Source organism: Temnothorax americanus, unplaced genomic scaffold (genome assembly GCF_048541705.1).
Source record: "Temnothorax americanus isolate GAGA-0224 unplaced genomic scaffold, ASM4854170v1 Scaffold17, whole genome shotgun sequence".
Classification (NCBI taxonomy): Eukaryota; Metazoa; Arthropoda; class Insecta; order Hymenoptera; family Formicidae; genus Temnothorax; species Temnothorax americanus.
The window spans coordinates 4,057,358-4,080,299 of NW_027509307.1; the positions used below are offsets into that span (position 1 = coordinate 4,057,358).

General features: G+C 40.7%; 2 protein-coding genes, 1 long non-coding RNA gene and 1 pseudogene across 6 annotated transcripts in view; 1 reads left to right on the top strand and 3 right to left on the bottom strand.

Moving 5' to 3' along the window:
• Sema5c (Semaphorin 5c) overlaps positions 1-12,862 on the top strand; it is a 100,034-nt gene extending 87,172 nt beyond the window's left edge. For all 3 annotated transcript variants that reach the window (XM_077403122.1, XM_077403121.1, XM_077403120.1), the window contains 12 exons: positions 5,449-5,656; positions 5,885-6,090; positions 6,354-6,453; positions 7,006-7,205; positions 7,727-8,212; positions 8,423-8,708; positions 8,958-9,324; positions 9,525-9,604; positions 9,709-10,044; positions 10,323-10,728; positions 10,867-11,072; positions 11,150-12,862. In XM_077403122.1, coding sequence (XP_077259248.1) covers positions 5,449-5,656; positions 5,885-6,090; positions 6,354-6,453; positions 7,006-7,205; positions 7,727-8,212; positions 8,423-8,708; positions 8,958-9,324; positions 9,525-9,604; positions 9,709-10,044; positions 10,323-10,728; positions 10,867-11,072; positions 11,150-11,353 — 3,085 coding nt within the window. In that variant the 3' untranslated portion in view covers positions 11,354-12,862. The remainder of the gene's footprint in view (positions 1-5,448; positions 5,657-5,884; positions 6,091-6,353; positions 6,454-7,005; positions 7,206-7,726; positions 8,213-8,422; positions 8,709-8,957; positions 9,325-9,524; positions 9,605-9,708; positions 10,045-10,322; positions 10,729-10,866; positions 11,073-11,149) is intronic.
• On the bottom strand, positions 10,180-10,984 carry LOC143895783 (uncharacterized). Its single transcript, XR_013256465.1, has 2 exons — positions 10,856-10,984; positions 10,180-10,758 (listed from the first exon to the last, which is right to left on the bottom strand). It is a non-coding gene; the product is annotated as an uncharacterized LOC143895783 (long non-coding RNA).
• On the bottom strand, positions 12,197-18,056 carry LOC143895781 (acidic amino acid decarboxylase GADL1-like). Its single transcript, XM_077403124.1, has 8 exons — positions 17,877-18,056; positions 15,979-16,163; positions 15,257-15,554; positions 14,684-14,872; positions 14,554-14,618; positions 14,015-14,204; positions 13,647-13,816; positions 12,197-13,587 (listed from the first exon to the last, which is right to left on the bottom strand). The coding sequence occupies exons 1-8, from the start codon at positions 18,006-18,008 to the stop codon at positions 13,341-13,343; spliced, it is 1,476 nt and encodes a 491-aa protein (XP_077259250.1). The 5' UTR covers positions 18,009-18,056; the 3' UTR covers positions 12,197-13,340.
• A 1,108-nt stretch (positions 18,057-19,164) lies between these two features.
• LOC143895776 (acidic amino acid decarboxylase GADL1-like) lies at positions 19,165-22,931 on the bottom strand (annotated as a pseudogene). Its single transcript, XR_013256463.1, has 6 exons — positions 22,645-22,931; positions 21,954-22,138; positions 21,391-21,686; positions 21,033-21,221; positions 20,112-20,283; positions 19,165-20,054 (listed from the first exon to the last, which is right to left on the bottom strand). The product of XR_013256463.1 is annotated as an acidic amino acid decarboxylase GADL1-like (transcript).
• Positions 22,932-22,942: the final 11 nt, after the last annotated feature.

Below are 22,942 nucleotides of genomic sequence, written 5' to 3' on the forward strand. Positions count from 1 at the left end.
TATGCCACGATGAAACGAGATTTCTTTCGTTACCGCGGGAGGCCTCAAATGGAACGCGGGATTGACAGGAGCGAAACGAGGGCACGCGGGAAAATCGATTCGGCGAGCGCGCTCGAAGTTAATCGTCGCAGGAGCGCGCATGTCCAGCCTCGCACTGAGCGAGACTCGTAATGAGCGAATTATGACGAGACAACGAACTGCAACTGTCACTCATAGTTTTCTCAAGGCGCGAGACGCGAATTACAGTCGCGCAACAAGGAGGATCCGCGTACAGCGCGGCACAATGGCACAGTCATCGTCGCGTTCGTCCACGACGGGAAAGGGAGGGGGCAGGAGCCAAAGGGGTATTTGTCCACTGAGCAGGAAGTAATCTGTTTCAATGTGGCCACTCGGCCAATAAACAACGTTTACGTCGTACAGAGCGTACCTACTTACGGCTCACGGCTCACTTACCCGTGGGACTGGATCGACGATGAAACTCCTTTTTCGAATTGGGCGCATCAAGTTAGGAGGACGCACCGTTCGAATGCGAAAAAAATTTACTTTTTTTTCTTTTGCATTAAGAATGATCTTAAGAGTGTCAACTGAACCTTTTGCACAATTGTACTGCATAGCATATACATTTTCTGCCTCACTAAACTAGAAAAAGATATAAAGAAGCTTCTCATGTTATTTATTTTTTTAATTTTATCGTTTCTTCTTTGACGAAGATAACGTGACTTTCGCACGACGACTAATGCGCCAGTCATTTATTTTGCGAGCGGTATATAAATCAAACTTTGCGAATCTCTCGTCGAGATAGGTACCTACACGAGAATCACTTATACCTGCATTGCATTTAAATGCATTTATATTGCAAAACTCGACGTGCGCCAATCTCGGAATAAACGGCGCGTATGACAATGCCGGCTCGTATCTCGTTGCGTTCCTGCGATCGAGGTGTTTCAACGTGTCACGCGACGACAGTAACATCGGGTTCGCTTTGCTGCCCGCCTACTTCGCACGCGGGCCCATGCTCTAACGAGAAAATATGAAAGACGTTGATTGACGCCGGTAAAAATTCCCGATATCCAGCCGCGCCGTTACCGTAAAATTGGGTCTCGCGCGAGTCCCGTTGCACGTGATACAAGCAGCGAGATATAAAATCGATCGCGATCTACCGCTCGATAAAAATCTGACAGAAAGGCCGCACGCAGCGGTTAAGTGCGCTCAAGGAATTTTATTGGAAGAATTCCATTTTTTAGAAGAAGAGAAAGATTATTATAAATTATATGCGAATGTAGTGAATAAGTAACCCAGAGGTCATGCCGTATCTTCAATAGAGGGAGATCAATCATGATGACGTGACACTCCTCCGTTCTAACGAAAATTCTTCTCCAAGCGAATGAATGAAAGATCGCGGTTTTGCAGGCGTGATTTTGTTTTATCGAAACCGCAATTCTTATCTCTATCCTCCGTTCGAGTTTGAAAGACTCCGGTTTTTTTTTTCTCACGCGGCATAATTCACCCGTGTCGCGCCCGACGGCCTTGCGGTTGATGTCGTGTCTCGCCCGAGACGTATACGAGAAATGGCGATATCCCTTCGGCGGGTTTGAGTGCGACCTGGTCCATACGCACGTAGGTTTTGCCGATACAAATAGACCGGCGCGGCGATCCGGGGGGATACGTGTGTATCGGCTTATTAATTGGCATTCACGACCAGTGCCCTGCCCGCGCGCTCTCGTGTATCCCACTTAAATAATAATTACCTGCTCGAACTATCACGCAGTGCGCGCTGCGACGCGGGCGCCCACGTAGGCGCCGTTTATGCTTCGCTGCGAGTTCCGTCGTCGTATCGCGCAGCCGGTACAAAGAAGGAAAAAGGTTTCGCACCGCGGAATATGGATCGGTATGCAGGATACTGCAAGATTTTCCGTATTCTTCTCGTGTCAATCGAAAACAGTCATCGTTAACTAAAATATCAGGCTGCCGATGATTTCGGTGTTCGGCGATCAAAAATTACGAGTTTTCTCAAGAATTAAGTTACAAGGATATGCGACTATGATTATATAAATTTAACCTTTGCTTAAACTTTAAATAAGCACTTCCGATAATATCTTGGCAGTAGGATATGACAATGTATATATGATTTTGATAATATATAATGTATATATATGTATATATGATATTCAAACACGGAGAGAATTTTTTGTTATATTTTACCCTTAAATTCACTACAAACTTGGGACAACTTGGCAACCAAGGAATTTTTTAATATATAAAAGACATTTTACAAACAACGCGCGTGATGAAAATTACCAAGCAGATTGGTAAATTTTGATAAATTATTGAAATTTCCCAAATATATTTTAGTAAAATTAATCAAACATATTGTATATTTTAATGTAATATTAATGATATTAATCAGAATAGCTCGCATAAAATTCTTGATGGTATATGTTGTCCCATAACTACCATGATTTCAGTGTAAATTTTAAGAGAAAATTCTCCGTGAAGTTGAATGCCAAATGGTCAACGATAAATCAAATTTCCGAAGAACCTTTTGGTGAAAGGAAGAGTGTGCGGGCCAACTCCGTATTGCAGGCGCGGTGCGGCAGATCGAGACTATATTAAACCCAGCGGCTGAATAGGATTGATAGAGAGGTCCGATGAATGCCGCGGGACCTCAGTCCCCCGGAGCATCAAGCGGTATGCATGCAGCACGGACGACGTTCATGCATGTGCAGTGTCGGGTCTATGGACGCGGTGGATTGCAAGTTGCTGCACGGCAATCATGAATAATCCGAGTTTATCGATTTGACAAAAGGTCTGTGCAGAGCATCGAGCGTGCAATTATCGAGCAGTCTAATGAAGAAGTGTACGGGCATTTGTATTTGTACGCGATACATGCGTGCGAAAGCGGTGTCTCTTGAAGAACGTGCACTTCTCCAGCTTCTGACGACGTTAGAAAGCGGGAATTTTGTTTGAAAGTAAGCGAGTCGATTTTTAGAAGAAACGGAAACTTGTTTTTTAAGGCAATTAAAATTAATACTCAGCTTTTAATTAAATTATAATTAAATCTTGCAAATATACGATGTTTCGAAATTCTCGCATCCTCTTTAACTGCAGAAATCTTCGGTTTTAACATCCTGTGATTGAAATCAAATTTTGATAGTCGCGATGATAATAATTCCTCCTACTTTGAAGGCCTATCTTTTTTTGTTACGGAGCAGCGGAATTGCCATCGTGATCGCACGCTGCTTTCATTTATATGTATCGCGATGGTCACCGGAGTGGAGAAAAAGAAAACGCGCAACTTAAAGGGACATAGGAGAGTATCGAGTTATCTACTGGTTATCTGCGGTCACTTCGACCGCCGTCTGTACTTCCTGTTCGATCGTCGTAGTCGTGCGGTCGTCGGTCTCCTTGCCGAGAAGAGACAAGGCGGACGATCACGCGTGGACCATATCTCTGCGCGTTATTTACAAGCCGATGATAATTTATTTATCGAGCTTCTCGAGGCGACTGTCGATCGCTGTCTTCCGGCGGTTTTTTCACCACCAGGTTTGCAAATGCCGTTCGTTTGCGTACACGAGTTTTACTTCCGCTTTCGTCGCGGTAGATAAAAATCGCAGCGTACAAACCTATCATTTTGCCAATTGCGTTAGTTACAATGTTGAAGCATGATTGTACGTGATAACGTTGACATAAATTAAGCTTTGAAAAATTTTTGCGTAAACCAAGCTTTTCTAAATGCGACATTCCGTCGAATAATAATATAACATAACGTATCGAAAATTCCACATATTCTCACTGAACATTACATCCACCCAAAATTTCTCGATTAGATCGAAAATCCTTGATAATATACGGTAAGGAATGTCCAACCTACTGATTATGTGTTGGAGGAGAACGGGTGCACCGAGCGATCTCGCTCGATCGCTCGATCTCCCGCGTACCTACTCAGTGGCGAAGCGAAGCGCCGCGCCGTACGCACTCGCGCGTGCGTATGCGTGAGTACACGTCGCATTGAAGTCAAGTGGGCTGCCGTGGAATGTCGTCCGAGGAGTTTTCGAGGGCTCCTCGAAGCCGCTCTGTCAAACCCAAGTACACGTTCGTGACTGCCACGAAGTGCCTCATATACGAGCGCCTCGAGATCGGCCGCGAGAAAGACGCGGCCGTAACGCTTCGCGGAATTGAAACGCACGGCAAGTGACGCTTCTCTCTCCGAGGTTTTTTATCTCGAGATACCGGGCACCTCGTCACGTCACCTTTCGCAAGCGGTCGCATTCCTCGGAAGGTATAGCCGCGCGCACGTTTGTTTCACGGGAAACCATCGGCTTTCCGATCGGCTCTTCGTAGGACGATATCCTCAGACCTCGACCGTCCTCTCATAAATCATTAATCTTGCGGTTCTCGCGTCAGTTATAACTTGACTCACGGGCGATTTTTCTCTCATTCGCATCTTTTTACGAAGGCTTTCATGATCTCTTCTCGCATTGTGAGAAGCATTAAGTTATTATATCCTTAGATTTAAATCTATTAATATGTAATTTTCTATCTTTCGCAATTAATTGAATGTTAAAGACTAGACGAAGAGAATCATTTAATTCATTTTACTTTCAATCTAGCTGTTTCACGCTGACACCAATAAATCACCGATTTCTTCGATAAATGTTGAAATGTATCGCGACACACTTAACATGGAAAATTTTTCTTAAGTCGTATTAATACGTATGAGAGGTGATGTGTGATATCGACAGCTTATAAACATTCATTTAGGCATGTAAAACACATGTTTATTAGCGGATAATTGGAGTAGCTGCGAGTAGCATAATCAACCACGTCGTTAAAGAATTCATGAATATTGGCATCGACGATCGCGCAGATATTTCGAAGAGAAAACGATAGGCAAGGCTGCGTTCAGCGAGGTACTCTAAGTGGCTTATGGCGACCTCGTTGAACGTGATATCGCATAAAGGAAGCTATCGTCGTTACTCGTCTTCCGTCACTGTCACTCGCCACGGTTATTCTTCCTCGATTTAAAATTGAGATACGCGTTATATATCGCGTTCTCGGTTGCTACGCAACTTTCAATGAAACATTCCTTTTTAACGAGATCCATCTAAGGTTGCGCGAACGTTGATTCTCCAGATTACGAAAACCTATTTATGATCCCAATGAAACTCATAATTCTCCGATATCTGTGCGTTCGAGAAGCTGCGGTTCCGATTTTTTGAGAGATCTGAAATCAATTTATCTCATCGATCGTAGAATATTAAAGAGTGTTTGCTTTGAACGAAATTACCGGCAAACGATGTCGCAGAAGCGACAAGTGGAGACAGTCGCTGCAACAACAGTGGGCTTTAATGGGTTAATAGCGTCCGGCCTTTATGCAGGACACACGTTTAATGACGCGTGAAGAGCAACACACGCCGACGAAAATGTAAATAAAGCATGTCTTTTCAGGGATAATTTATACCGCTTGACGCTGACGTCGCTGACGGACCTGGAGCACGCCTCCTGGTCCGCGCCGGAGGACAAGGTCAACACGTGTCAGAATAAGGGACAGAGCGTCGAGGATTGTCGTAATTACGTCAAGGTGCTCCTCAGCAACGGCAAGAGCCTCTTCACCTGCGGCACTTACGCATTCAGCCCGTGGTGCGCGTGGCGAGAGGTACGTTCCCCGAAAAGTAGTCTGTCCGATCGGGACCAGGCGAGAGTCGGGGAATCTCGTTCACAATTAACGAGAGTTCCTAACGCCTGTTCTCCCCCGTTGCGATTCGTCGATGAACAGATTATCGTCGTCATTAGCCGTGTAACGTCCAATTTGGAACGGCTATGAGGTCACGCCCCGCTCGAACGCCGGCGGTTGTTCTCTATACAGTGGCAATTATGATCACAGATCGAGAATATAACGAGCGTGACCAGCGAGATGTCGGGCGTGGCCATGTGCCCGTACTCGCCGCATGCGAACGTCACGGCACTTCTCTCGAGAGGTCCATCCGGCGGGCTCTTCGCCGGTGCACCCACCGATTTCTCCGGAGCCGATCCTGCGATCTACAGGACGCTGGCCTCCCCGAACCTGAGGACGCGACAATACGACTCCAAGTATGCTCGCACGAGTTGCTTCGTTCAGCTGATCAGTCCTGAAAAATGTCACTAACTTCACACTCAACTTGTTGCAGACCGTTTTAATATTTCTCTCTTTCCATGAAATTCTTACGAAATTCCTTTTACATTTATATCGAAAAACCAACAAGATTAATTTTATCGTAATAACCGCGTTGCAAGATTGTCGGTCTCACTTATCGCCTCGCGATATTTATCGCGCCCGGAGTCCCGTTCTCTCTAAGTTTGCGTTTTTCTTTTAGGTGGCTGAACGACCCGCAATTCGTCGGCAGCTTCGAGACGGAGGATCACGTGTACTTTCTATTTCGCGAATCCGCCGTGGAATACATCAACTGCGGCAAGGTAAGGATCGATGCCGCGGAGTAATTCGCCGTGACGCGCGCGCGAACGCGCGTCTTCCATCATACACGGAACACGGAGAGCGAGAAGAGCCATTCGCGCGATTAGCGATCTCGTCTCTTCTGACTTGCGTCAGACGTATAATTAGCCGTTTACGGTGTTGGTCGAAACGAGCGACGCGCGACGCGGATCTTCCTCTCTCACGCGGCAGAAAAATCACCATCCCCGACATGATCTTAGTTCGCGCGATGTTTATCATTTTTTCAAACTATCGCCGCACAAATTGCCGCCTAGGGCGATGGCTCTAATGAAACACTCTGCATCCGGTTGCGCGCGATCATACCTACCTCGATCACGATCGAGCGTTTTAACGTGGTAGATTAATTCGCTCACGATGCCGTTTTGCTAACGTCAAAAGTCAACGAGTCAAGTATCGATGTTTCAAATGTCTCGTTGACTTTTGATTGTGCAATGAAGCGCGATATCGCATTGTCTTTTATACCATTAAAATTTGTATCCGCCAAAGTTTAATACATTTATGATGTATGGCTACAGAAAATATACTCGAGGATAGCGAGGGTCTGTAAAAACGACCGAGGCGGACAGATCATGTTGAAAGACGTATGGACGACTTTTAGTAAGGCTCGCTTGAATTGTTCGCTCCCCGGCGAGTTCCCATTCTATTATGATGAAATCCAAGGCGCTGCCTATCATCCGGAGGAGGGAATCATTTACGCGACGTTCACGACTCCCATGTGAGTATCGTTCAGTGGTCCGATTAATTCGAAGGCGTATTAATTATCGTCTGTGTTTATGTCTGTTCACAATCCCAGATGGACGCAAGAGACGGTAAATGACAAATTGATTATGCGATACGCGACGCAGATGTTACTTCGTTGGCTTAAATTGATTTACGCATACAATTCATTATTTATTATGAAAGAGAGATTTACAGTAATATTGATTAATCTTAATTAAGCAATTAAATATTTAAGGAAATTGAAAAATCGCAGTTTTATTTATATTTTATATGACTTCTTAGGTTTCCTGAATTAGCATATTTACGTAGAAATTTACATCGTTGAGCCATTTATCTTTAATATTCGAAGTCCATCGTTTGCTAGAGTTATGCACGATTGCTAATTCCTTCGTCTTAACGTTCTTTATCGTTTCTTTATCGCTCGATTACAACGGAATGCTTTTTCGGATGCGGAAGCTGCGATCTCTCGAAGAAGAAACCGGCATTAAGTGGAATTCTTTTTTTCCTCCGTCACAGTAACGGCATTGCAGGCTCGGCTATCTGCGCGTTCAACATGTCCGCCGTCGCCGCCAGTTTTAACGGGCCTTTCAAGTATCAGGAAAACGCGGGTGCCGCCTGGGAAAGGAGACCGGTCGCTCATCATAATCGCCAACGCTGCGGTCCCCCGTCTAGCACCGCGCCGCACCAGATCATGGACAATCAGCGGTACCAGCTGATGGACGAGGCGGTGCAGAGCACGATGCCGGAGCCGCTGCATACCGCGACCCTTGAACGATTCACCCACATCGCGGTGGACGTTACCCTAACTAAGCTGTATCGCAGCGTGACCGTTCTTTACGTCGCCACGGCGACCGGACTGATCAAGAAGATTTCGGTCCTGCCTAGGACGCAGGAGACCTGCATCGTCGAAATTTGGGGACCCTTGCCCTCGTCGCCGTTGACGTTGCAGTTTCTCAAGGACACGCAGAGTCTCTACGTCGGCATGGAGATTGGCCTCTTACGGTAAGACACTTCTATCGTAGCCGTAAAATTTAGTCAATCTTGCGAACGACATTATATCGTAAATAAAAGTAAATTGGCAATATGATCTAATGGTAAATTATGTTGTTCCAAATAAATATGTCGCTCATAAATTACGTGCATTGTCGTAAGCAGCAAATGTTTGTACTAAATGCTTCGCTAAACCGCACCGTAATACCTTCCGTCGTTTAGCATACCTGCCGTTCAGTGTTATCGTCATCGGAGCCGTCAAGCGTGCTTGAACGCCCAGGAGCCGTATTGCGGGTGGAACGAGCATCTCATGAAGTGCGCGCAGGCACCGAAGCAGAATTATCTGGCGAATCATTGGCATCAGGAGGTCACCAAGTGTCCGGTGCTTACCGATCCTGTTGACGGAGGCTGGAGCGCGTGGAGTCCTTGGTCGCCCTGCCAACACGGCACAGGAGAGCAATCGTCCGGACACGGTCACGCTCACTCGCACTCGCACAGCGAACACGAGGTTTGTATGGGCATGTGTGCTTATTACGTTTATCTTATCGTTAAGGATATTTTTCTTTGCAAGTGGAATCGATCGTGAACGACTGAACTTAACGCAATTAAATGTAATAGGTTTAGCGATAAGAGCATCTCCTTTACCGTGAAATAAATAAAATAAAATTTTGAGAGTTTGGATATTTTTCAAATAAACGAATAAGCTCTTTTTTTTATAAAGTTGTGTGGTAAGTAACGCTGAAAATTCGTCTTACAGAAAGTCGATACGTGTCAGTGTCAAACCAGAGAATGCAATAATCCTCCACCGCAGCACGGTGGCGAGAGTTGCACGGGCACGCGTGTCAGAGTGACAAATTGCACGATTCACGGCGGTTGGACCGCTTGGTCAGCTTGGTCAGCTTGCTCTCAGACCTGCGGTTTCGCGATGAAAACCCGCCGGCGTTCCTGCACGAATCCAGCGCCTGCATTCGGCGGGCGCGTTTGCGTCGGTCATGATCACGATGATATCATGTGCATCGATCTGCCGCCCTGTCCTGCCCCCGCTAAAGCCACTCCACCACCTCAGAATGGTCAATGGTCGACCTGGGGTCCCTGGCTCGCGTGTTCGCGACCGTGCAACGGCGGTGAGTACCCAACTACCCTTATAATCGTGGTAACATAAACAACATTTATAAAAGGTTTAAACAACATCTGAAGAATATTTTCAATGAGACTTGCGATTTTAGACGCTTGTGATTTGCAACTTTAGATCTTTAGAGATAACACGGAAACAGTATTCCATGCATGCTTTCTTAGTATAAAATTAGCTGTTTCTATTTTACAGGAATACGTATCAGAAAGAGAACCTGCGACAGCCCATCATCGAAGAAGGGCGGTGTCGAGTGTCCAGGATGCGATTTTCAGGCAAGTCTCATCTTCTGCGGGAAGATATCTTTTTTTATAGATCTTCCTTGATAGCCACATAGAAATTGAAAGAATGGCTTATGATGAGACCGATTATATTTTAGACCGAGGAGTGTAACACTCACGAGTGCCCCGAGACGAGAAGGTACTCCGGATGGACCCCTTGGTTGGCCGTGAATGCTAGTATACAAAATGGCAACACGGTTTACCTGGAGAAGCGCTTCCGATTCAGTTGCCGCGCGCAAACGGATGATCCATCAAGCGTGCGAGTACAGCTCGCCAAGGAAGAGGAACGTACCTGCAGGAACGACGGCGGGAACGGCGGTTGTCAAAGAGCCGGGAAGGATGCGTACGTGGAGCCTATCAACGAGAGTGGTTGGGGCGAATGGTCCTCTTGGGGCTTGTGCGACCGTCCTTGCGGAAGGGGTATTCAACATAGGGTGAATATTTCTGGCAACATTATCTTGATACAATCTTGTCTAAATTAAAATTGTCTTGTTTTTACGAAGCATTTTGGAAATTGGATGTTCTCTCGCTGCTTGATTTAATATTTTATTTACTTAAAACTAAAATGAGAAACTAAAAAATATAATTTATTTTATGCAATAAAGTATTACAATTGCAAAAGAATTGTTTACAGTTCTAAACCGTAAATTAGAGATCATTTAATTCAAAGTGATTCAAATATAATGTATAACCAAAAGCTATATTTTTACAGATGAGACAATGCGAGTCGCCACCTTGCGAGGGTCTCCCCACACAAAGTAGAGTCTGTAATTCACATCCATGTCGCGTGAATCTCGGCAGTGACAATACGGCAGAGGGTCAATGGTCTTGCTGGACGGAATGGTCCGAATGCTCGGTAACTTGCGGCGTCGGAGTGCGCACGAGGACGAGAGAATGCCTCGGTCCGGAGAGTTGCAGCGGCCCGAGATTGGTCAGGGAGTCCTGCGAGATGCCCAGTTGCGAATCGTTGGCTGGTTGGGACATGTGGTCGCACTGGACCCCCTGCGACGGTGATCATCAGCAGCATCGGAAGCGAACGTGTCTTCAGCATGGACCCGGCCTGTGTCAAGGACCGACTCGCGAGACACGTGATTGCCTTCCAGACTGCATGGATAATGGTGAGTTGGAACAATTTTAAGTTATGTTATCTACAAGACAATATATTTATATGTATGATTTTTACATTTAAACAATTTAATTATAAAGATTGATGGTTGAAGATTAACATTGCTGAACATTGCATACATTTTTTTTAGACGTAAACGCCTTGCCTTCGAGTGTGGAGAGTTCGGGCGTCACGGTGGGCGCGATAGTGGGCAGCTGTGTGATCAGTTTTATCGTCGGCCTGGCCTTAACCGCGGTGTTGTGCTTCTGCTATTTAAAGCGACGCAAGCCGAGCATTCCAGGAAGTCCGCATTATATCAGCAAGCAGAATTCTTACGTCATCGTGCCGTTGAAGGAGGTAAGGTCTCGAAGAAGCGTGCTCAATTAACCGTATTGTCTTTGACATGAATATTTCAAGGAAGCTAATTTTTACAGGTGAACGCGAAGCGACAGCCCAGTTTTTCAGGCAGCACCAACGGAAACGGTACTCTACGCGGCAAGAACAATCCCAACGTCAACGGCCTCGGCAGCCCCAAGTTGTATCCAAAGAGTCTCGATTACGAGTCCACCACTCTGAAGCGTAACAGTCACGGGCAGCAACACATCCGTGCCGATCTCGATCAAGACAAGTACTATTGAACGAGTTACCTGTGCGGACTCGCGTATCAGTGTCGTTTGGCTGGTGATCTGTGTTTTGGTCTTTTCAAGCACGTGATTTTTCGTGTGATTTATTCGTACAGTGAGTCGTAGGTAACGTTGCCGAGCACGAACGCGAACTCATTCCACGCATTTGGCAGCTGCACGTAAATCTTGTTGATCGATTAGTGCTTGATTGATGTTAAAGTGACAAGTGTGAAGACAAACCTCCTGTTACAGGAAGAATGTATTTACTTAATTAAGCTAAGGCGTCATCTTCGACATACATACGATCGATCAAGCAAGCGCCTGATGTCTATAAGACTATACGTTTTTAGCATTAAGTAAGTGATGTACGCACTCTCGACGCGTTTGAGAGTTAATGACACTGCGATTAACGATGCAAATTAGCCGAAATTATTCAGTATCGAGTGATAAAAATTCGGTATATATTTCAGAAGGGACATAACAATATTCTTTTTTTGTGTTGCCGTGTCTTAATATATGAGATAATGGACATTTTGTGATGTATCGTTCGTCAGGCGATGCGATAACTCAGCGGACTCCAAGGAGAAAACCGTTGTTTCGAGAAAGTTTATAAGAGTTTATTTTTGTTTTTATGTATATATCTGTGAAAAAGAGAGACAGAGAATGCGAACGGATGAAATCGAGAATCAATCCCGCTCACGCTTGGGCATTCAACTTTGACTCATCTGTATAAAGTTTCATGATTTCTCATGGGAATGCATTTTCATATATTTCATATATTTGTAGGATTTTTTATTCATGCAAGGAGAAGATAATAAGAGAGAACAACACCGCAACTCATGCTTGGGCTGCCGAGGATTGATGGATTGATTTAGATATATATATATATATAAAAAGTTGTTGTACAAATACAAAATGTATTGTGTAGGTTTGCGTGAAGATATTTTGGGGAGATAGTTCGTCTCTTGTGTTTTTATTCAGGAGAAATATTGAATTTTATACTGAGTAACGTAGTGCCATGGATACGGAGTTGTACATAAGAATGCATCTTCTTAAACGTAGCTTTACGAATGAAAGGAATGCGTATATTATGTAAGAAACGAACACACGTCGCGCGACGATTGCGTTTATATTGGCTCACATTGAGTCGCGCTCGCGAATTACGTTTATGCATGCGACCGCTGATATAATTCATCCTTTTTCTTGCCGGATTCAAGGAGAGAATCAAATTTCTCGTTTTAAACTTGAAAGAATCGCTTATTGTCTTCCAGAATGTAAGAGTTCAATCGCGTTAATCGCCTCCCGCGAGTTTATATAATAATCCGTCATGGGAAGAATGTGAGATAATGATATGTGAGGTAACGTAAGGTCGCGAAATTTATGATGTAACAACGTTTGATGTTGCCGCGAGCATCAGATAAATTATCATTATCAAGGTCACATGTATACCCGAGTAATAAATACCGTACCCGATGCATTTATCCCGCGCACTTGTTTGTAATAAAGACAAGATTCTTTTTTTTACGACTCCGTAAGTACTTCAAATACCAATCTTAACGATAAAAACGAATCCTCAACGTCATACGTTTAAACCGAATAAGTAATATTTACTTCGCCAGTCAATAATTAACCCAATTAAGAATTGAATCGACTGTACTGGCAATGATTATAATCGTGGCAACGATTATAATTGTCGTGACAAATCGTCACCGCGTTTCGACCAAGGATTCTGGTCATTCTAAAATTGATGTAATTCCAGGTTCGAACCCTGGTTGAAGTAATATTTTTTGCAATAAAATTTAACCCGTATTTAATTAAGATGCTTATATTATAAGCATCTAAAATGACATCAATTTTAGACCAGAATCCTTGGTAGAAACACGGTGACGATTTGTCCCGACGATTAGAATCGTTGCCACAATTATAATCATTGCCAGTACAGTCGATTAAATTCTTAATTGGGTCATACATTTAGCTCATGCAGAAAATTAAGAGCTCTTTTCTACAAATCAGCCGCGAATTTTTCTATCTGACTGATAGCGTAATCCATAGACGATTTCGTGGGTGGCGGTTGGCAGTTTACGACCATGCGAAAGAAATTGACAAACTCCTTCTCCGGTAACGGCATGTAACTAATCAGGAGAGATCCGTCCAGAGTCATACGTTTCTTTATCTGCGTTGTGATCTCGTGCAATTTCTTCCACCAAGCTGGAGTTTCTTTCTGATCGCGCATTGACGGTGGTATATACCTGAAAAGATTCGCCGCCATTACAACTGCGATATTTCACGATAACGTGGAATTCCTCACCAAAAGCAGACAGTACAACACTGATAGTGAGATTGCACCAATCGGAAGCCGACAGTCTCTTTAATTTGCTTCAGAAAATATTCCGCGCAGGACATCGCTTGTTCTACCGATTGCGCAAGGCCGGTCTTGCCGCGGGCTTTCCACATTAACCAAAATTTCAATGCGTCGACCTTGATTTTATCAAACGTTGAAATTAATTTTCAGTCAACGTGTTGTAACGATGTTTAAACAATATTTTAGCTTTTGTCTTTTCCAACGTGTCTTTTCTATAGGTCTCTTAGGCGAATTTTAAACCTTTCTATAATTTACGAGTTACTATAAATAAAATGCTATATCACGTATCTCGTAAAGATTGTAGACTTATGTACCTTTCTGCCGCATTGCACGCTTTTATCGCCCGTGTCCCAGCTGACGTCGTAAAATTTGTCCTGTTGGAAAAGGTACTTGGCCTGGGCGCAATTCACTTCATACAGCGCGTGTTTACCTTTGACCAGGAACAAAGAGCATTGCAACGGCGCACCGAGCATCTTGTGCGGATTCCAGGACACCGAGTCTGATCTATGTGTGTGTTTGTGTGTGTGTGTGTCAGGAGAAAGCCAGCCATAAAGAATCACAAAACAAAGAGAATCCGTCACAAAAATTGCCGGTCTGCACTAGGAAACCGAGTTTCCGGTATTCTTAGCGTCGCAGAAAGGAAAGTATTTATTTTCGGACCCGTAGATATTATTTAATTGATTCGATGTTTCATCTAAAGGCTAATGGATTCGATCGCCTCGAAATGAATGGCAATTATTCACGGACAATTACTCAAGGTAATAATGATTGCAATAACTCGTCGACTTTGGAATTTTAGAAAAATCGCCACTTTCCTTTCACGACGACACGGTCACGACAAATAATTACGAACAATTCGATGCCTCGCAGCCTGTATCGGTACTTTTCCGAGAACAACAAGGTCCCACCGAGACAAGCCTGCAACGAATTTCTGATTAAATTACGTCGCTTTCTCGAGCTAATCGGTTTTCAAATATACGAACGTCCACGTGCAGCCATAGTCCCTCGTTTCGGCATATCGTAGCGATTTCCGGTAACGGATCGATAGCACCGATCACCGTGGTTCCGGCGGTGGCGTTTACGAAGAACGGTACATTTCCATCACTCCTCGCTTTCGTTATAAGTCTCTTCAAGTCGTCCACTATCATGCGACCAAATTCGTCCGTTTTTACCTGTAACGGAAGGACGTACTCTCGTGCGATTGATTGCGATTATTAGCTTAAAAATCTGGTTAGAATTTACTGATTTTCAAAGCCAATATTGAAGAATCTTTTATAATATTTACTAACAGTAAAATGAATATGAGAAATATTATATGAGAAAATAAGACAAAATTCTTGATATCTAACTTAATATTATTTAATCAGTAATGTATAATTGCATAATGGTGAAATCTGGTATTTATAAAAAATGCAATAACTGTCATTATTATTATAAATTGGAATGTGATCGGAAAATAATTCCTTAACTTCTTCGCGTTTCGATTTTACCCTCTTGAAAGGATTGAAATGTAGTGTATGTCTTATCGCTATATATATTTTCACGTTTTCACATACCTTATAAACTTGGTCGATGCCAAAGCCCAACCAGTTGGCACCTTTCAGGATTGAATAGTGTCCTTGTTCGCTGGTAAAACACACCAGAGGTGATGTCAACGAGGACAGCCCTGACTTTTTTACATCCGGTATTTTCTTGTGCCTGGCACACATCATCCCGTACATATTCGATATGCTACCACCTGGGCACATTATACCGTCGGCGTCTGGCATCGACGGATAGCCGACGAGCTCCAATAATTTCACTATCACTTCTCGCTCTATCAGAGTAAATACGGGCGCGACTTCGTAGGTATACCTAACAGAAACATCCGCAATCGCAATTAGCAGTTAGCTCCTTGTATTTTACTTCAGTTAAACGCGCGCAGCATCATTTATAACTGTCAAGAGCATTTCTGAAATCATTATCAAACAGAAGTTATCTAACTTCTCGTTTCTTTAACTGAATCAAAACTTCCTTGACGATATATACATTATGATAAAGACTTCAATACATCGTTAATTGAAATTATTGTAGGTCGTACATTGTGAGACGCAAACTCGGTTATATATAGCAATGTTGTCTAGTGCTCACAAGAGCGATAACGAAATGGCTTTGATTACTCATCGCGTATCGTCAAGACTGGCGGACAGCATATTGCATCCCGCGGAGAATAGCACGGAGAATACATTGCCCATTGCAATATTTTAAATTATCTGGAATTTTTGAGAACTGTTCTTACTGGCTGGTGTTCAACACGTCCGTCAACCAAGAGCCAATTAATCCGTACTCGTCAACTCCAGCATAGAGTTGATTGTGAAAATTCGGGCTGGACGTTTTCACGGAGTATCGTATAGTCTGTCGTATTGCAGTTTCTATTTCGTTGCTAGTCGCCGGGTTGTCGTCCAAAGAGAATGACATATTTTTCTACAAAGATAACATCAAATAAGAAAGAAATTATCATAAACATGAAATAAAAAGGTAATTATTCTTTATTAAAATTAACGCTGCTTTAGAATAATTCACTTCAAAATTCAGAATAGAATTGCTATCGGCGGTTATTCATTTGTATATTCAATATTCATTCGTATAAAACAAAATTCTATTTTAAAATTTGATGTGAATTGTGTAGAGATCGTTTAAAACTCGTTTCAATGGGCTTCAGTATCGTAATTTCTATGACCACAGATGGTCTTTGCATATTCACTTGAAGCAACTAGATAATTTAATGTCTATATTATTCAAAATAATTATTATTTTTGAATATCCAGACTATTAAGATTATCTGAATTTTCCATATTCCGCATTACTTCCAACTGCAAAAGGACTTCCTGAAAAAATAATATGTTATCGCGGCATGTCAAAGTTCCTCGAAGAAAATGACAAATCGTCTGGCGAATATTCCGATTACGCTGCAACTATTGACCCTATATTTATATCGCAACTTCTGCGTATTATATTAGTAAATATTCCACGAACAAGTATTCCACTTGTACATTACGGAATATTTTCTCCCACCAGAATCCATTATTGCTTACGTGCACTACATCGGAGATCGTTGAAGTATTCAAATTAAACATATACAAATAAAACAAATGTATTTACTATAATATTCTTAATCTTATATAATAAATCCTATATATAATTATACTGGATAACTTTTTGTTCGAGAGCGAAAAGAGGAGTGTAATTTAAAAGAGGAATGTTTAAAAAAGAAATATTTCTAAATCAAATAAAAGAGATTGAGAAATAGGAGGTAAAATAAATCATTGAATTTTTTTTTTCCTAATTATACGACAATTTTAATGGTACTGTTAGTGCAACGAAAATATTATCGAGTTCGTTAAACGTTAGCATACTATGTTGAAATCTGTTCAATATTCCAAATGTCAATAAGACTATTTTACTAAAGAATATTAAACACTAGATCTAAATATTTGACTGTCATATTATTATTAATATTATACATTGTTTAATATCAGTTTTAATAATTTTTTAATTCACAAGGCACATCTATTTAAAGTAAGTAAATTAAACTATATAAACAAATTCTCACATATTTCTTCGTTATTCGAAGTATAAATAATATTATTGACCTTCAATTGAAATGTTACACAGGAGCTAAATTCTACAATCTAACGTACATAAAGCTGACTTTATTCAGTAATTTGACATAAAACTTGACGCTTGGTTAACAGACTTGTTATTTGCCATTGATACAAATCCTCGGTTCAACGATTTTATTATATTGTCTTTAATTTCTTACGTAACTTATATTCATTTATTTAATTAACATTGTTTGTCTTTGAGAGACTGAAGAAGACTCTGTGTAGTTCGGAACGTCCCAACGTAGTATGTATTATTGAGATAGAAATAAACTTTTAAATTTAACATCCACACACACTGTTTGCTCGATGGCCTTTGTTTTCCCTTTGATAATATTATTAATTCTTATTTAATTGCAAGAAAAAATAAAAGTATAATGTAATATACAGCAATATAAAAAATATGGCATTACGGCCGAAGTAAATTGAGAAGTAAAATAATATTATAAAAAAGACACTTCGTGTAATAGCAAGTTAATATATTCGAGATTATTGTATGACAGCTGGCACAGAAAATTGAATTATCACTTTATACCTGTAAATCTGCAGGGTAATGGAATTGTACGACAGGTTGATCGTCAGATTGGTCGAACGCATGCTCTTCTTTTAGTATCTTCAGAATCTTCTCCAATAGATCGATGATGCCGTTAGTACCTGATGCAGCCATCGCGAAGAGTACACTGACCGACCAACCGACAAATCCATCGGTTGGGTCCGCTCGTTGGGAGTCCCTTCCATTTCGACTTACACCACTAGCGAAACGCTTTTTATCGCGGTCGTTGAGAACACGTCATACATACATAAACCGTGAACCTCGACGATCCCATTGTGCGGCTGCGGATTATTCATGCCAATTATACGCATAAAGTTCATATCTCTCTGTTAAGCTCGAATTAATGCTTGCACTTTGCCTTTCCGTAAATAAAAAAAACAACGAAATTATACTTACGTACTCAATACTGTAGATATTTAGAACAGTTTAGCGCGATTAGGATAATAAAGGTATTGTAGATTTTAATGTCAATATTGAACAAAATTCTTGTACTATTTGCTACTTCTAATTGCAATCTTATTCAATTAAATCGTATTTTCTCTTAAAGCCATAGAAAATTGCAGGAAAAAATTCATTTCTTAGAGAAAAGTTATGTATTTAATACATTTTTTTCTTTTCTAATCTGCCTTGTAATGATAAATTCTGTTATTCTATACAGTTTAAAAATGCAGAAAAAATTGCAGATCCTTTGGAAAATAATGGGCGAAAATACGTTCTTGAAGTAAAAGATTGTTACAATTTTAAAAATTGTAGTTTTATTGAATATTTCTCTTTCCTGCCATATTTTACTTTATAATTATAAATATTAGAAGTTGCATTATCACACAGACACAATATGTGCAATTGTAAAGAAACGTGGAGATATCTCTGTCTCATGATAACGGAAAGAAAACAAAGCATAATCAATACTGAAGTTATAAAAAGATATTGCATTTTACGACGCGTGCTATTATTAACAAAAAGTATTCTTATCTAATATTCCACGAACGTTGCGTTATATTGCGTGAATTATATTGCACCTTCTGGTGAAAAACTATTTCATCTTAACAAGATTTAGATAAGAATTTATTTTTGTGTTTCCATATGTTTATATTTCTAAAGCAAAGAAATAGATATAATACAACTATACTCCGTCCAACGAGAAATCACGGTTGATCAAACATAAATAACGATAGGGCACAAAGCCGCAACAAGGTGTTTGCGTTAAATTATTTTTATTTTTAATAGTGTTGGTCTAAAAATAATTTAACGCGAACACCTTGTTGCGGCCCTGTGCCCTATCGTTATTTATGTTTGATCAACCGTGATCTCTCGTTGGTCGGAGTATAGATCATATCGGCAATTAATTCCATGCATACTAATATATACAAAGTTTTATGATTTTTAACAAATTTTTATGTATCTATAAATTATATGTGAAACATTGTTATTAAGCTCATAAACGAGTAATTATTGTACTCGATGCACTTATCCGCGTTTCTACTGACAAGGAAAGGGTCCGAAGTGTCCCCCTTTTAATTATGATAAGCTTTTAACATATTGTTTTCTAAACGAAAATAAGAGATACGTATTTTTTTATACATGCCCAATTTGTATGTTTAGGCCGTTTAGAGGATAAAACACCTCTTTGAAAAAAAAATCGAATTTTCTCTTTCTGAACAAATATTTCTGAAACGATAAAAGATAGACAAAAATGTTTTAAACAGTTTTAAGTAGAATGACTTGAAGAGCACTTTAAAACAATGACCAAAAATTCCTTTATTTTTAATTTTTTTAAATAAAATAAATTTATTTTACCGCGCATAGGTAGTAGGACTTTTATATAACAGTTGAATAAGTAATAAGAGTATAGTAAAAACGAATCTCTAATGTTGCATGTTAAGCTCATTAACGGAAGAAGTCATGAACGCTTTGTCTACGTCAGCTCCGGCTCTTTCTATTTGATTGAGAATGTAATCCATGGACGACTTCGTAGGTGGCGGGTGGCATTTCAGGGCCATGCGGAAGAAATTACTAAGCTTCTGCTGCGGTAACGACGCATAAGTGATCATGAGAGACCCCTCCAGAATCAGACGTTTCTTTATCTCGGCTGTGACAGCATACAGTCTCTTCCACCAAGCTAGAGTCTCCTCCTGATTACGCATTCTTGGAGGTATATACCTAAGAACACCCATCATGATAAAATCTGAAATTTTATGATAATATGGGATTACGTACCAAAAGCAAACAATGTTAGTATCGTAACGGTCTAGCACCGACCGGAAGCCAACGGTTTTCTTAATCTGTTTCAGGAAGTATTTCGCGCAGTACATGGCTTGGTCCACCGATTGCCGTAAACCGATCGTGCCGCGAGCTTTCCGCACATTAACCAAAATTTCATTGCATCGACCTTGGGGTATCATCAAATATTAAAGCGAAAAAATAATGACCATTTATTTCAGTCAATGTCATAAAAAGTGAATAAGATTTTAATTTTTCAGACATCCTTTAAAAATCTGTTAAGCGTCTTTGGATGTCTTTTTATCTTTTACAAGTAATCTTAAACTGTTACAGATAAGATATGATATTTCTATAAAGAAAAAATGTAAAGATTACGACCCGCAATTACCTTCCTGCTGCACTGCGTATACTCTTAACGTCTGTGTCTAAATCGGTTTTATAAAATATGCCATGTTGTTCGACTCCAACGTTATTTGCATCGGATAAAAAGACGTGATGGTGATGCTTGATCAAGAGCCTATTTCTGGTCAGGATCAAAGAACACTGATACGGCGCGCCGAGCATATTGTGCGGACTCCGAGTCACCGAGTTCGAACTGTATCGATCGGAACAAAGAAAATAAGTGTAAACTGCTGATCTACCAATAAATTATAATTTTAAGCCTCAGACATTACCAAAAGAAAGAAAAATATTATTTAAATTCGTAAATATTGTTCAACATTTTATTGTGTACAGACTTTATTCAATTTGAGTATAAATTACACACGTAACAATTACGAGAATAACTACGAACCGTTCAATGCCTCGTAATCGTGGCCCTTGGAGAACCTCAGAGTACCACTAACGCGAGCCTGCAACAGTTTTCTATTCAGTTCAAGTTGTTTCCCTAAAGCAATAACTCTCATATCGCATACGAACATCTACGTGAAACCATATCGACTCGAGTCAGCATATCGTGGCGATTTCCCGCAACGGATCGACAGCTCCGAACACCGGAGTGCCGGCGGTGGCGTTCACGAAGAACGGTAATTTCTGTTGTTGTATCGCTTTTTTTATGGCTCTTTTCAGGTCACTCACGAGCATCCGACCAAACCGATCCGTCTTTATCTATAACAAAAGGATTATCAACTTAATTTTAACTGTTATGTAATTGCCAACTTTCAAAAAAATCTAGTTAAATTTAATTCAATCTTCAAAGCCAAGCTTGAATGATCCTTTTTAATTAATAAGCAAAATTAACATAATAAGTACTATCGACAAACGATAGTGTAAATACCTTGTAAACATTATTGGTGCCCAAGCCCTAACCAATCAGCAGCTGTCGTAACGGAATAATGGCTAGCATCACTGGTAAAACACACTAAAGGTGGATTTCCCTGGATTCCCTTTATTTTATTTTGATCTGGAGCATTATTCCTAGTCAGTACCATTGCATACATCATCGATATATTGCCATCCGGCGTCATTGTACCTTCGCCGCGAAGTGATTGTGGATAGCCCATCAGCTTCAATGACGCTTCTATCACCTCCTTCTTTATCAGCGTAAACACGGGGGCCTCTTCATAATTATTCCTAAGAAAAAGAATCGAGAATTATAAGCAACCATTATTTAATCTGTAATTTACTTAAACGTTATCTTATTTAAAGAAATTCTCGGGTTATTCTTTAAACTGTTGTAAAAAAAAGAAATACGATTTTTTATAAAACCAAATTTTTTCCTAGAAATTTTAAAGTCTTTAATACATATTAATTGAGACTGTAAGGTCATCTTCTTGAATTCAAATTGAATTCGCAGTATTATCTTCTTCTTAATTGTCTTGAAAAGTCAGAACTTCTTACATGCTAGTGTTCAGCATTTCCGTTAACCAGGAGCCAGCTAATCCGTACTGGTCAAAGCCTGCATAAAATTCATTATGAAAATGTGGACTCGATGTTCTCACAGAATGCCGTACAATTTGTCGTATCACCTCCTCAATTTTCTCACCGGTCGCTGTTTCATTCTCCAAAGAAAATGATATCTCGTTCTACATAAATATAACATGGATAAACTCGCAGTAATACGAACAATTGAATTTTCTTATTCTAACTCGCGTGCGACTATCTCGATGTTTGACCGTTAAGCACGATCAAAACAGTATCGAGCTTGTTTGAAGCCGATATATTGTCTTTTTAATAATAGTGAGACCATGTAAGCAAAGGATCAAAGAATCTATATACAAATACTTGAATTATTATTAACTTCATCATTTTGTACATTGTTTAATATATTAGCTTTAATTTTTATTTATTCGATAAATATGTAACATTATTAATTCTTAATTAAATTGCAAGATCATAGAACAATATATAATGTAACAGAAGAATATATTATAGAACAAAAATTTAATTGGCAAGTAGCAGAAATACACGACATTATCGTAATGGTGTAATGTTGATGAGATACAAAAAAAGCCGATGTGTGCAGAGTAGTTCAAACGAAAGCGGATTAATACATTCAGGAAATGATTATTGATATAAGATTATTATTTACCTGCAAATCTTTGGGATAAAGGAATTGAACAACAGGATGATCGCCAGATTGATCGAATACTTGTTCCTCTTTGAGGATTTTTAAAAACTTCTCCAATAGCTCGATAATATCGTTAGCACTTGACGCAGCCATCACGAAGAGTATATTGAAATGATCGACCAATCGACAAATTTAGTACGCTTGGATCCCTTCCATTTCGACCAAGAATACTAACAATAAGAATGGATCGTTCTAAATACTGTGCGTTTGTGTGTGTGTGTGAATTCCGGCGATTCTCATTGTTGTGACCGCATCATAA